Below are 12,328 nucleotides of genomic sequence, written 5' to 3' on the forward strand. Positions count from 1 at the left end.
TGCTCACTTCACTTAGCATCAGTTCACATAAGTCTCTCCATACCTCTCTGAAATCATCTTGATCGTTTCTTATAGAACAATAGTATTCCATCACATTCAAACACTAACTTATTCACCCATTCTCCAATTGATGGGCAAACACTCACTTTCCAGTTTCTGGCCACTACAAAAAGGGCTGCCACAAACATTTTTGCACATGGGGGGTCCTATTTGCTCCTTTAAGATCTCTTTGGGATCCAGGCCCAGTAGAAACACTGCTGGTCAAAGGGTGTGCACAGTTTTTTATAGGCCTTTGGGCACAGTTCCAAATTGGAGAAGTGGGTTCTTCATGTGCTCCCACCAGCACAGTCCAGGAAAGGGTAATGGATGGCCCAGGGAATGTGGACAGTTGAGCACCTGATGGGGATCTGTACTCCACAGTAGACAGTGATCCACACCTTGTGTAAAATGTGACCAAACTGTGGGTCTGCCAAGACTGAGTACAGTATTTAGCAGGAGATCTTGGGCTGGGCCTGGGGCACTGGGAAGGCCTTGGTCATCACTATGCACTGCTGTATTTCCCTGGGGGTGGGGAGTGGAGATGGGGTGTGTCAACTCCTTCAGCTTGGGGAAGGGAGGGCCTTTGGAGAGTGACTGCTTTTTGGTGGGCTGAGTTGAGTCAGCCAGGATCAGAGCACAGAATTCTCATGGGGAAATGCTGTACTGATGAGATCTGCCCTCCAGACCCAGCTGTGGTACAGCCCCAGAAGGAGCCTTGCCAAGGGCTCCCTGTACATGTGCTTGCAGATCTTAGTGCACCCACATCATTTAGAAGAGCCAGGAGATGCTACTTGGAGGCTGCAGATTCAAATCCTGCCTTTGTCCCTCTTAGCTGGGCCACCCCACTGTGCCGCCCTTGGCCCAGCAGTCATTAACCCCACCCCCCACCCCACCCCCGTCTGAATCTCAAGCTTCCTCATCAGCAAAACAGCCAAGAGTTTTGACCTTGCAGGTGGGTTAGGCGTGAAGGGGAGTATGAGATAAGCCTTTAGAGCTGACAGAAATGGCAACTCGTGTTCTGTCATCCTCCTAACCTGTGCTTTTTCTCCTTTCAGGTCACCCAGCTGGACCCCAACAAGTCATTACTGGAGGTAAAGCTATTTCCTCAAGAAACCCTTTTCCTGGAAGCAAAAGAATAGCGGGAAGCTGACCGTCAGACTGGCCGTTCCTTGACAGGCCCGCGGCCCCACGTCGAGAGAAATGCTTCTCTTCTCCAAACCGCCCTACCCTGTCACCCAACTCCACTCAGTGTCTCACACCTCTCTGCCTCTTGCAAGAATCTTGGAAAGAATAATAAACGTAGCTACATAAAGTTTCCCATCCATGAGTATATGTTTTCAGCCCTTGCTGCACAAGCAGAGGAGAATGTTCTACCATGAACACTTTCCCAGCCCAGTCCCTGCAGCATTTGTCCTAGAATTAATGCACCATTCATATGTGAGTGATTGTTAGTAGAATTCTGATGCTTCTGATCCTCCCCCCCTCCCCCAGCCCAACCCCATGAAGTCTCGGACGAGGCCGTCTTCCCTCTTGCCATTTAGGATGCTGTATCTTTGACGAGTCTCATCGAGCCAGGCCTCTAACCCATGCATCTGACTTCATCTCCAGATCTGAATTCTGACTTTATCCCTTAAGTTAAGGAGGCGGGAGAACAGTCCCCCACCCCACCCTCCCCCAGGTCCCCCGGAGATCTCCATGGGATGCTGTGTTCTCAGCCTCAGAGATGAGACAGTTGTAGAGGAAGGCCTCGGACTTCCCTCCGGCCTTCTCTGACTTCTTTGATGAGGTGTAAGGTTTTGTTTGAAGAATAGAGTTTGAGATATATGCAAGATATTTATTTTCCAGCTCTGCTTTGGACCCTACTCCTGATTCAGTGTAGAAAGTCTTTTCCATTATGTTGCGGTGTATGAACCTGCCACAGTTGTGCATGATGTGAATATTTAAATACTCTGAGAAGGCAGCCCGTACCCATCCCCCAGCACCTGCCGATCCGGGAGGCGTCTGGGGATCGCACCGCCAGAAGACGAGGCCCAAGCCTTCGGCTCACCACGGATGGACACGGTCCTCCCGGCCTTGCTCCCCCTCCCTCCCTTTTCTTTTCCCCCTTCACTCCACCGCCCACCTGAACCTCCTCGTTCCCGGGTTCAGAAGCCCTTTGTCTGTGTCACCAGCAAACACCGTGCACACGTAGCCTTAGTGTACACATAGTGTGACAAGGAAGTCCTGGCTTCGTTCCGCTCGACACGGGAGGGTGGCTCAGACGGCGGATTCCCACCCGCAAGTAAAAGAAGTGGTTCTCGGCGTCTCCGACGCAGCACTTCCGGCGCCTGGCGTGAGCAGACCGTCTCCTCCTCTTTACCTGAATCGGCTCAGCTCCGAAGATGCCCGTCGTCTGAACCTGCGGATAAACAGTTTTGATGTATTTTATTTAATCAGCAGGCTTAAGGGTTTGGTGAATTGAATGCACTATCCAAGCATCTACTGTGATTCAAACTTTTTTTTAATTCTGGAATACTTTTCACATCTGTTTTTATGTAACTCATGATAGCCAAGGTCCTGATTTGAATAATCTCAACTCCAAAGAAAACGGTCCACCTTTAGGCTTTCCCGCTGCCTCACCCAAGTCTTCAGTCGTAACCCCCACCCAAGTGGTCGCGGAGCCTGTCCTCGCCCCCCCGCCGCCAGGGCAGGTGCCGGCGGGGCCAGACGTGAGTCCAGAGAGGCGACTGCCGGGGACCCGCCTTCCCCAGCCCCCTCCTCCGGCCATGTAGGTGGAGAGGTCACCCGCTCACATCTGGCCGGAAGAAGGGCCGTGGCAACACAAACAGGGAGTTGAGGCGTTTTGCTGCTGATCCTTCTCCTGCCTTCCCAGACCAAGGGTTTCCCACTTCCAAACGACACGACGGGACTCGCCTAGAAGTATTAGCGTCATTCTCACTTCAAGAGGTCTGTCCATCATCCGCGGTTCCTGGGGCCAGACGCCCCTTCTCACTTGGACTTAGCCCGTAGTGGGTTCCCTTCTCCCTTCGTCTGTTGCAGTGTGGATCCCAGCTTCCATGGTTCTCTCAGTGCCCCGTACTCACAAAATGTCCTTAACGCAACCGCTGCTTTTGTATCAGAGCGTAAAGAGCTTGTCCGTTCCGAGGGTCTCCTCGCGCAGGTGGCGTTCCTCGCTGGACCCTCGCAAGGTGGGATGGTTTGCAGCATTGCTGTGCTAAGTCTCCATTAGATATGATGTAAATCCCCAGCATTTCGTCATCTGTATTGTATTTATCCAAACTTGGAGTTGAACGAGAGCATTTTTTTTTTTTTATGGAACTATGTTTTTTAATGTAGCAGAATGGGACTTTGGCGTTCCTAAATTGTACCTTTTCGGTGACATTAGAAACATAAAATAAATTTGCAGTTACACTAAAGTCGCTACTAAAATGTACTTTACCTACTACGCCTAAACCACGGCATGACTCCTCCCACCCTGTTGGGCGTCAGACAGGTCACAGCTGCAGGGATGCGGCAGCGAGGCAGGAGTGTCCCCTGAACCCCGTGCGTTCTGTGAGCAGGCGTGCTGGTTGTGTACGTCGGGCTCAGTGTGGGGGGAGAGACCAAACGAAGCAGTCCCTGCCCCCCGCTCGGACCTCCGGGGGTTGTGCTCGCAGCCCTGGGGGCAGCTCTGTGCAGGGTAGGTTGGTGGGATGAGGAGAGGCCCTCGGGAGAGAAGGCATTTAAGCCGGACCTCCCGGAAAGCTGGCGCTTACCCAGGGGGGCCGCGCAGAGAAGCCCGGAGCCAAGAAGATGCGGATTTATGTCCGGCCTCAGAGACTCCCTAGCTGTATGCTTCTGGCCGAGTCACTTAACCTCTGTTTGCCTCATGGTCTCCATCTGTAAAATGGGGATAATCGTAGCACTGACCTTGGAGGATCAAAAGGATACCAATTGTTAAGCTCTTAGCCTGGCTCCCGGCACATAGTAAGCACCATCTAAACGCTAGCTGTCATCGTTATTGCAATTAAGGCAAAAGTTAAAGGACCCACGATGGGAAGAGACTTGTTCCTTCTGTCAACCGAGTCTCCCGGGTGCCGCCCCCCCCCCCCACCTCCCTGACCAAGGGGGCCGGGCCCACGGTCCCAAACTCCAGATCCAGCTTCACTTTCAAGCCAAGCCTTGGGTCGGAGGCAGGGAGCAGGGCCGGGACAGCTGTCTTCAAAGCATTTGAATGGTCGCCATCCAAATGTGACTTTTTCTGCTTGGGCCTGTGGGGCACACCTAGGAGCAGAATGGGCAGGATGCCAGGAAAGCTGCCCATAGCTGGAGTGGGCTGCTTTAGGGCACAGCAAGCCCTCTCCACCAGGCAGCTGGGGTGACCATTCAGCCTGTCTAGTCCAGCCTAAAATAGGGGGTCTCTGAGGTCCCTCCCAGTTGTGATACATGGCGTGCAGCGTTACATTTCTTTAAGAGGCTCACTTGGTCGCATATACATTTAAAGACAATTTCCCCAAGAGGGGCCTTGCTGCTTTCCACATTACTCCAAGAGGCAGCTCAGAAGCTCTCCTGGAGATGGCTCAGTCCTGGAAACGCGCTGAGGCCGCCCCACTGGTAGCGTTGGAGGATGCTGCCGTCCATCAGCCAAAGAGGCATTTCCCTCTTACCCCTCCGGAGGGTCAGCTGCCAGGCTCCTAAAACCACTGTCCCCCCACAGAACAGATGTTGGGCCACGACCGGCCCCCTTCCTCCGCTTAGCAAATCGGAATCTTCTAAGGAATAAGGTGATCACTGGCTGAACCCCCCAAATAAGCACAAGTTCACTTCATAGAGAGGGAGAGATTGAATGAAAACCAGCAAGCTTCTGGTCTTAGAGGGAACACACTCAGCCCAGCACAAGGACACAAATCCATCAACAATTTCTATACGTTGAGAGCTACTTCTAACAGTAATCCTAAAAGTGGGAGATCCACACCTTTCCCAGAACAGAGGATGGAGATTTGCTCTCCTGGGCCCACATGGGACCCCTTGCTACCAAGCCGCACAGGCCTCTCGGCTCCAGCAGAGAGAGGGATTGGGCCTTGTGCTCTTTCAAAAAACAAATGTTGGGCAGCTGGGTAGTGTAGTGGGTAGAGCCCCAGTCCTGAAGTCAGGAGGACCTGAGTTCAAATCTGGTCTCAGACACACTTCCTGGCTGTGTGACCCTGAGAGAGTCACTTAACCCCAACTGCCTCTGCAAAAAAAAAAAAGTTTTAGTGATTTCAATCATTAAAACATTTATTAAGCATCTATTACAGGCCAGGCATTGTGCTAAACTCGGGGATACCAAAAAGACAAAAGACATTCTGTGCTCTCGGAGTGCACAGTCTAATGGAGGAAACAAAAACTCTGCAAGTTATAAACAGGATAAAGTAGAAATACCCACAGCCAGAAGAGAGCATTGGGAAAGACTTCGTAGAGAAGGGGGAATTTTAGCCGGTTCTCCACAAAACCCGAGGGGAGAAAATATTCCAGGCACCGGGGAGAGCCAGTGGGAATGCCTCAAATCAAGAGATTTGGTGTCTCGTTCAAAGAGCAGCAACAAGGATAGTTTCGCTGGATCATAGAATAGGAGCAGGGAATGAGGTGCAAGAACAGGAGGGAGAGGGGGGGAGGGAGTTAATGAAGGATTTTGAATGCCCATCATTGGATTTTACATCTGATCTTGAAAGTGATTGGGAACCACAGGAGTTTACATTACAAACATATACAGATTCCCAACTCCTTAAGAAGGTGTCTTGTAACAAAACAAGTGAAGCTAATAATACAATGACTTCATCTGAAAATGCACACAACGTTCAGCACCCATACACACTTCTCTATTTTTTTAATTAAAAAGTCTCTCCTCTCCCACTTCCCTTCTCCATTGGAAAAATAAATTCTTTGTAACAAATATGGACAGTCAAGCAAAACAAATTCCCTCTCAGCAACTGTATACAAAACTAATACCCACCTCTCATTCTACACCCCAATTTTGTCATATCTGTAATGAACAGTATGTTTCATCCATAGTCCTCTGGAATCATGAACAGTCATTGTATTGATCATAGTTCTTCGAGCTTTCAGAGTTGTTTGTTTTTACAGTGATGTTGTATTATATAAATTATTCTCTTGTTTCTGCTCATTTCATTCTTCATCTGTTTTTTAAAGTCCTCAAAATTGTTCATTTTTATAATACGGATGTTGTAGTGTAAATTGTTCTTGCTACTTCTCAACCCACTAGTGAGGACCCGCAGAGATTTTTAAAAGGAATATTATTGTTCTGCCCACCAAGGAAGGGCCAGGAGCAGCCCCCTCCGAAGGTCTTCGTGTCTTTAAAAGACCTTCTTTTAATTAAGTCACATCATTAGCTTCCTCTGAGCTGTTCCCTTCAGCTACTCTGAGAGCTGGAGACAACCCCATACTTCCTACATTCTAAGAGTCTGGCCAGTGAGCGGCGTGAAGGCCAGTGCAGTAGTCACCCCCCTTTCCTGAAGAACATGGATTTTAAATCTTAAGTCCAACCTTGTTAGCGGAAAGCCAGCTCCCCAGTCCAGTGGCGTGCCATGTTGCTGCACATTTTCCAGGACCTGTTATTTTCACTGAAGCTGAGTGAAGGAAGGATATGTTATGATGAGCTTATAGTTGGAAGGGGTGATAATTAACCTTGTGCAGTTTGGCCCCTGAGGGCAGAACCAGGACCAACCAAGACTGGGAGCAAATTTCAGGTGGAGGTAAGGAAAAAGTTCCTAATCATGAAATGAGTGACTTTGGAAAATAGGAAATTTCCTACCTCCCAACCATAGCCCCTTGAAATCTTCAAACAAAACATTGGGAACCCTATGTTGTGGAGGTGTTAGGAAGGGAATCGTGGAAACTTATGAATTACCGGAAAGGTTTGGACAAAACCAAAGTTCTTGCTCCTCCCAAGGTTCTGTGTACCTTAATAACTCATGTCATGGATGGTTCAGCAGATAGGGTCCTGACTGAGCAAGAGGCCACCGTGCAGCATCTCATTTGTCCTAACCATCAGGAGATTTCTGTTGATTTGTCTAGCCTGGGTTGAGAGGGCATCATTAGAAGGATGCAGAGCAAATGAGAATTTTGCCCATAAAATTCTTGATTTGAGTTTTGTCCATCAAATCCCCGGGGATTAGTCCCATAGTGCTCTTCATCTCAGGATCCCAGGAGCCATGAGGAACCTCAGTGGCAGCCTCTAGTCCAACCCAGACCTGAACAAGAGCCTGCTGGACCCAACAGGTGGTCAGCCAGTCTTTGTTCAGAGAAAATCCCCAACAAAGGGACTCGTTCCCTTCTGAGGCAGCTTAATCTACTTTGGGACAGCTCTCATGGTTAATATGGACAGCTCTCATAGCATGTTTCTGAACCCCAAATCTCCTGTTCTTTCATTCCCAAGTCCAAGGAGTTCCAGTACCTCACTTGCCACCCACCCCAGGCTGGCAGGTAGAAAAGGAAAGGGGTTGAGGTCTCAGTCTCCTGCCTAGGGCACTGGTCCTTGCCTTTCGTGCAAGACCCATTGGAGTCCCAAAGACATGATAAGGTCATAGACTCTAAGAGCTGAGGAGGAGAGCTGAGTAACAATTAACTTCTCTAAGTTTTAATGTTTACAAAACACTTTCTTCACAACCACCCTCATTCTACTCCCATTTGGAGATGAGGACCATCAATTGATTGATGAGGACCATGTCTGTTCAAAGAAGACATGGCCAATGTCACATTGGAAAAGATAGCTAGGAGACACCTGGGATTATTAAAATCATCATCCTCTTGTTAATAACAGGGGACCCCAACATCCTTAGTCCTGGCTATAGCTGGGGGAGACCTTGGGTTCCAGTTCCCTTATTTTTTTTAGACTCCCATTCAGACACTGCTAATCTCTGGGGATACAAGAGACAAAAAACAGTTCCTGCCCCAAAAAGTTCACAGTTGAATAACAGAAATAGCAAACAAGGAATACACAATACAGGTAAGTAGGAAATCGTCGTTAAAAAGAAGGCACTAGAATTGAGGCATTGGGAAAGGCTTCCTGGAGAAGATGGGAGTTTAGCTGGGGCCCAAGGGGGCCAGAGATGAGGAGCCAGAACCTTGTAGGAATGAGAAACAACCTGAGAACATGCCCAGAGTCTTGTTTGTGGAACGTGAAGGGGACGATTGGCCCCAGATGGAAGAGTACATGGTGGGTAGTGAGATGCCGAGCAAAGGTTCTGTATTTGATCCTGGTGGCAAGACAGACGCTGGAGTGGGGGTGACGTGGTCAGTCCTGCCCTTGAAGAATATTCCTTTTAGAGCCGGGTGGAAGATTGGCTGGAGCGAGGAGAGATGGGGGCCCACTGGCAGCCACGGTCCAGGTGCGAGATGATGAGGGTCTGTGCTGGAGCCAGAGCAGGGGCACAGCAGAGAAGGAGCCGTATTTGAGAAACGCTGCAAAGGTGAAACCAACAGGCCGGGCAATGGCTCCGACACTCGGTCAGAGGGTGGTGAGAGGGAGGGATCCAGGATGACCCCTAGCTTGTGAGCCTGAAGAGCAGGAGCATGGGGTGCCCTCAGCAGAAATGGAACAGCCAGAAGGGGAGGGGAAAAGGTTTGGGGCAAAGATGCGTTCCATGTGGGACATGTTGAATCTAAGACATCTACCAACCATTTCGGTCTGAGATATCCGCAAGGCAGCTGGAAATGCAAGACAGGGGGTCAACGGAGGGGTTGGAGCTAAATTGAAGATTCCTCAGCCTAGAGATTGTTTCATCCGTGAGAGTCGATTAGATCACCAAGAACCGTAGTAGAGAGAAAAGAGGGACCAGGACTCCTCCCATGTGACACGGGGGAGATCCGGCAAGGGAAACAGAAGGATCAGGGAGGGAGGAGGAGAACCCGGGCGGGGGGGGGGGGGGGGGGGGGGGGGGGGGGGGGGGGGGGGGGGGGGGGGGGGGGGGGGGGGGGGGTCTCTCAGACCTGGAGAGAAGAGAATTACCAGGATCAGAGGTGGCAGGGAGGTCAAGGAGAACCAGGACTGAGAAATGGCGTTTGACTCTGGCCCTGAGAGACTGCCAATAACTTTGAAGAGAGCAATGGACCGGTGAGGTCAGAAGCCGGGCTGTCATGAGTTAGGGAGAGAGAAAGGGGCTCCTGTTGCACATGACCTTAAGGAGTTTGGCTGTGAAAGATGGGAGAGACAGAGGCGATAGAGAGGGGGGAGAAGGCTTCTGGAGGGGGGAGGATGGAGGAGATGGGGAATGAGATAGGGAGAGATTGAAGATAATTGACCGAGTGGGGATGATGGAAGTGAGATGGGAGGGATGGGATCAGTTGTGTGGGAGAGAAGTTCGCCTTGGGAAGGAGTTAGACCGTCTCATCATGTGAGACAAGGGTGAAGGAGGTAACGATCGGAAGCATCAGACTGAGAGGAAATGAGGAAGATGGAAGAGTGAGCTTACAGCGAATAGCCTCCTTTTTCTGTAATGGGGGATGAGGGTCTCTGCTGAGGTGTGGGCAGAAGGCTCTTGTGGAAGGTTGGAGGAAGGATGAAAAGGTTTGGAAGAGCCGCTGTGGAGAGTGGGTGAGAGGGGGCAGGGAGATCCAGTAGGGTTGCCTAGCAACACAAGTACAGAACTCACTGAGAAAGGAAAGGGAGACCTGGAGATGTGCAGACAAAAGCTGCCGGGTAGTGATGGGATGGTAGATTTGAATTGCGCGAGTCTCAGAGGAGAGGTTACTTAGAGATGGAGATGGGGGACACGGGTATCCCTTTAGTGCCGGAAACACAAGCAGTGAACTTGGAGTTAGAGGCCCTGCTATTATGCCTAGGACCTCAGGAAACTCATTTAAATGTTTTAAAATATAAATAAGGGATTTGATGTTATGTTCCTCCTCTGGGCCAAACAGGCAAGGTCCACTGGGAAAGTCCAGAGCAGGGACCAGGGACTGGAGTTAGAAGGGACTCGGTACCTAATCCAAGGTCCTGCTCCGCATGGAAGTCTCTTCCATCACAACCGGGACAGGACCATGTATCCTCTGTTTGAAAACCTCTGATGACAGGGAACTCATTACCTACCTTCTGAGCCAGAGGTATCAATCACCAGGCCTGCAGGGCCACACCTGGCCTATAATTCTCCTGAGTTTGGCCCAAGCCAGTTGGGAAACAATTAACAAATTAAAAATAATAAAATATAGATTATATATATTAAAACTCAGTCAATATGTGACCCACAGGGATTCTCAGACCCTACTTGAATTTGCTACTAGTGTTCCAAGTTTATTCCATTATTTGACCCCTCTGATTGTAAGAAAATATGAGAAATCCACAAGGGAGCTCCCAGATGAATAAAAAGTGAAATCAGCCAGTCCCTTTTCTGCCTTATCTCCCCACCAGAGTCTAAGTTTCTTCAGGAAAGGGACTGTTTTTGCTTGTACCTGTGTCTTGAGCTCACAGTGTAGAGCCTGGCATGTAGTAATCACTTAATAAATGCTTATGGCTGGCTTGTTGCCCGCTTACCTGACACCCAAACCCCCCTGACCCCAGGAAGATTTCTTTCTTAATAATTGTGTTCAGTCATTTCAGTACAGTCCGGCTCTTTATGGCCCCATTTGGGGTTTACTTGAAACCATTTGCCATTTCCTTCTCCAGTTCACTTTATAGATGAGGAAACTGAGGCAGACAAGATTAAGTAACTTACAACACAGCTCCTAAGTATCTGAGGCTAGATTTGAACTTGGGGAGATGAGACTTCCCGACTCCAGGTCTGGCCCCTTGTGCACTATGGCACCGCAACTGCCCTTCCAGAAGAGAGAGGCCTTTCACAAGAGGCTGGCCGTCCCTGACATCCCTTGTCCGGAATGTGATCAAGGGGATTCTCAACTCAAAGCTCCTTTGACTCTGGGAAATCAGTGAAAAGCAAGCAGACATCCCGTGGGCTCTCCGGGCCGTCCGGACACCACCTATAACCCGGGCTCTTTGTCCCTCTTACCCGGCAGTGGGAACACTGAGCCGCTACCCTGGGATAACTCGCCTGCTTTTGAGCCCTGAGACATGGATTCTGCTCAGAGGAGGGGAAAGGAGAGCAGAGGGCTCAGCCAGGGGGCCTAAGGAGGGAGCAGACATGGTAAGGGAAGCTAATGACCTCACTTAAATCCAGTTCATAGTCAAGTCAATCATTCTGGGATGTCATTGGTCCTCTCTGAAAACTAAGCATGGGGCAGCTGGGTTGCACAGTGGTTAGAGCACTAGCCCTGATGTCAGGAGGACCCGAGTTCAAATGTGACCTCAGACACTTCACACTTCTGGCTGTGTGACCCTGGGCAAGTCACTTCTCCCCAATTGCCTCAGGGGGGGAAAAAAACAAAGAAAAGAAAACTAAGGACAAACAACATGGATATAGATGTATACATAACATATACATATATATTGTGTGTATACTGATTATACAAATATACATGTAGTTTTGTTCACGTGTATACACCTTGATATACGTGTAGGTCTGTATGTATGCAAATGTATATGTGTATATATACGTACAGATACATATATACCAAATATACAAAGAAGAGGGGGTCCATTATTAGAGGGACATAATTTTAAGAATATAAGCAATCATTCTCAAAATATCTGCAAAAGGGAAGAATACAAAAGATTTGGGAAAATATCCGGCCTTTTTACTACCCTAAAAAGAACAAGGGGTTTCAAGAAATGCCAATTTTTCTTCTCTACAGAAATTGTATGCAAGGCACATTTGATAGAAGTATTAAAAGGGAATAGAAAACACATTTTTATAGTTTGATTTAATAATTGATTTAAAATATTACAATTACAATATTCCACTGTGTTTGCTGACAAAAAAAAGCATTTGAATTTGTGGAGCAAAATTCTCCCTTTAAAAGCTGTCTTCCAGTAAGATATCATCTCCCATGTATACTTATGAGTTATACAATATTTCTTGCAATAGAGAAAACTTTGTCAATCCTCTGATTAATGATTTCAAGTGGGGCATAAAATAGGAAAGAAATTTCTTATATAAAGATGAGATTCTCCAGATGTTCTTGTTTGCAGAAAATATAATATCGGCTGTATCAAGCCCTGGAGTATTACAGAACCTTTAAAATGAGATCTCTAATAATTCAGAAGAGTTTAATCTAACTATCCACACAGGAAGGACCAAGTGGATGAACACACTTTTGTGTGAGCAGAAGGGAAGATCATTTTGAATTTCAGGGGTGCCCTGAACCGATCAAATAGAATTTCCCCACTATGGATCGTGGACATTAGAGTTATATTTGATAG

At 48.7% G+C, this 12,328-nt stretch overlaps 1 protein-coding gene and 1 long non-coding RNA gene across 4 annotated transcripts in view; one reads left to right on the forward strand and one right to left on the reverse strand.

Annotated features, from left to right (window-relative positions):
- FAF1 (Fas associated factor 1) overlaps nucleotides 1–3,455 on the forward strand; it is a 385,064-nt gene extending 381,609 nt beyond the window's left edge. For all 3 annotated transcript variants that reach the window (XM_031969148.1, XM_031969147.1, XM_031969149.1), the window contains one exon: nucleotides 1,095–3,455. In XM_031969148.1, the coding sequence (XP_031825008.1) occupies nucleotides 1,095–1,178 (84 nt within the window). In that variant the 3' untranslated portion in view covers nucleotides 1,179–3,455. The remainder of the gene's footprint in view (nucleotides 1–1,094) is intronic.
- LOC116423761 lies at nucleotides 1,848–9,638 on the reverse strand. The gene is made up of 2 exons (XR_004234289.1): nucleotides 9,489–9,638; nucleotides 1,848–2,437 (listed from the first exon to the last, which is right to left on the reverse strand). It is a non-coding gene; the product is annotated as an uncharacterized LOC116423761 (long non-coding RNA).
- Nucleotides 9,639–12,328: the final 2,690 nt, after the last annotated feature.

The sequence above is a fragment of the Sarcophilus harrisii genome, chromosome 4 (genome assembly GCF_902635505.1).
Source record: "Sarcophilus harrisii chromosome 4, mSarHar1.11, whole genome shotgun sequence".
NCBI lineage: Eukaryota > Metazoa > Chordata > Mammalia > Dasyuromorphia > Dasyuridae > Sarcophilus > Sarcophilus harrisii.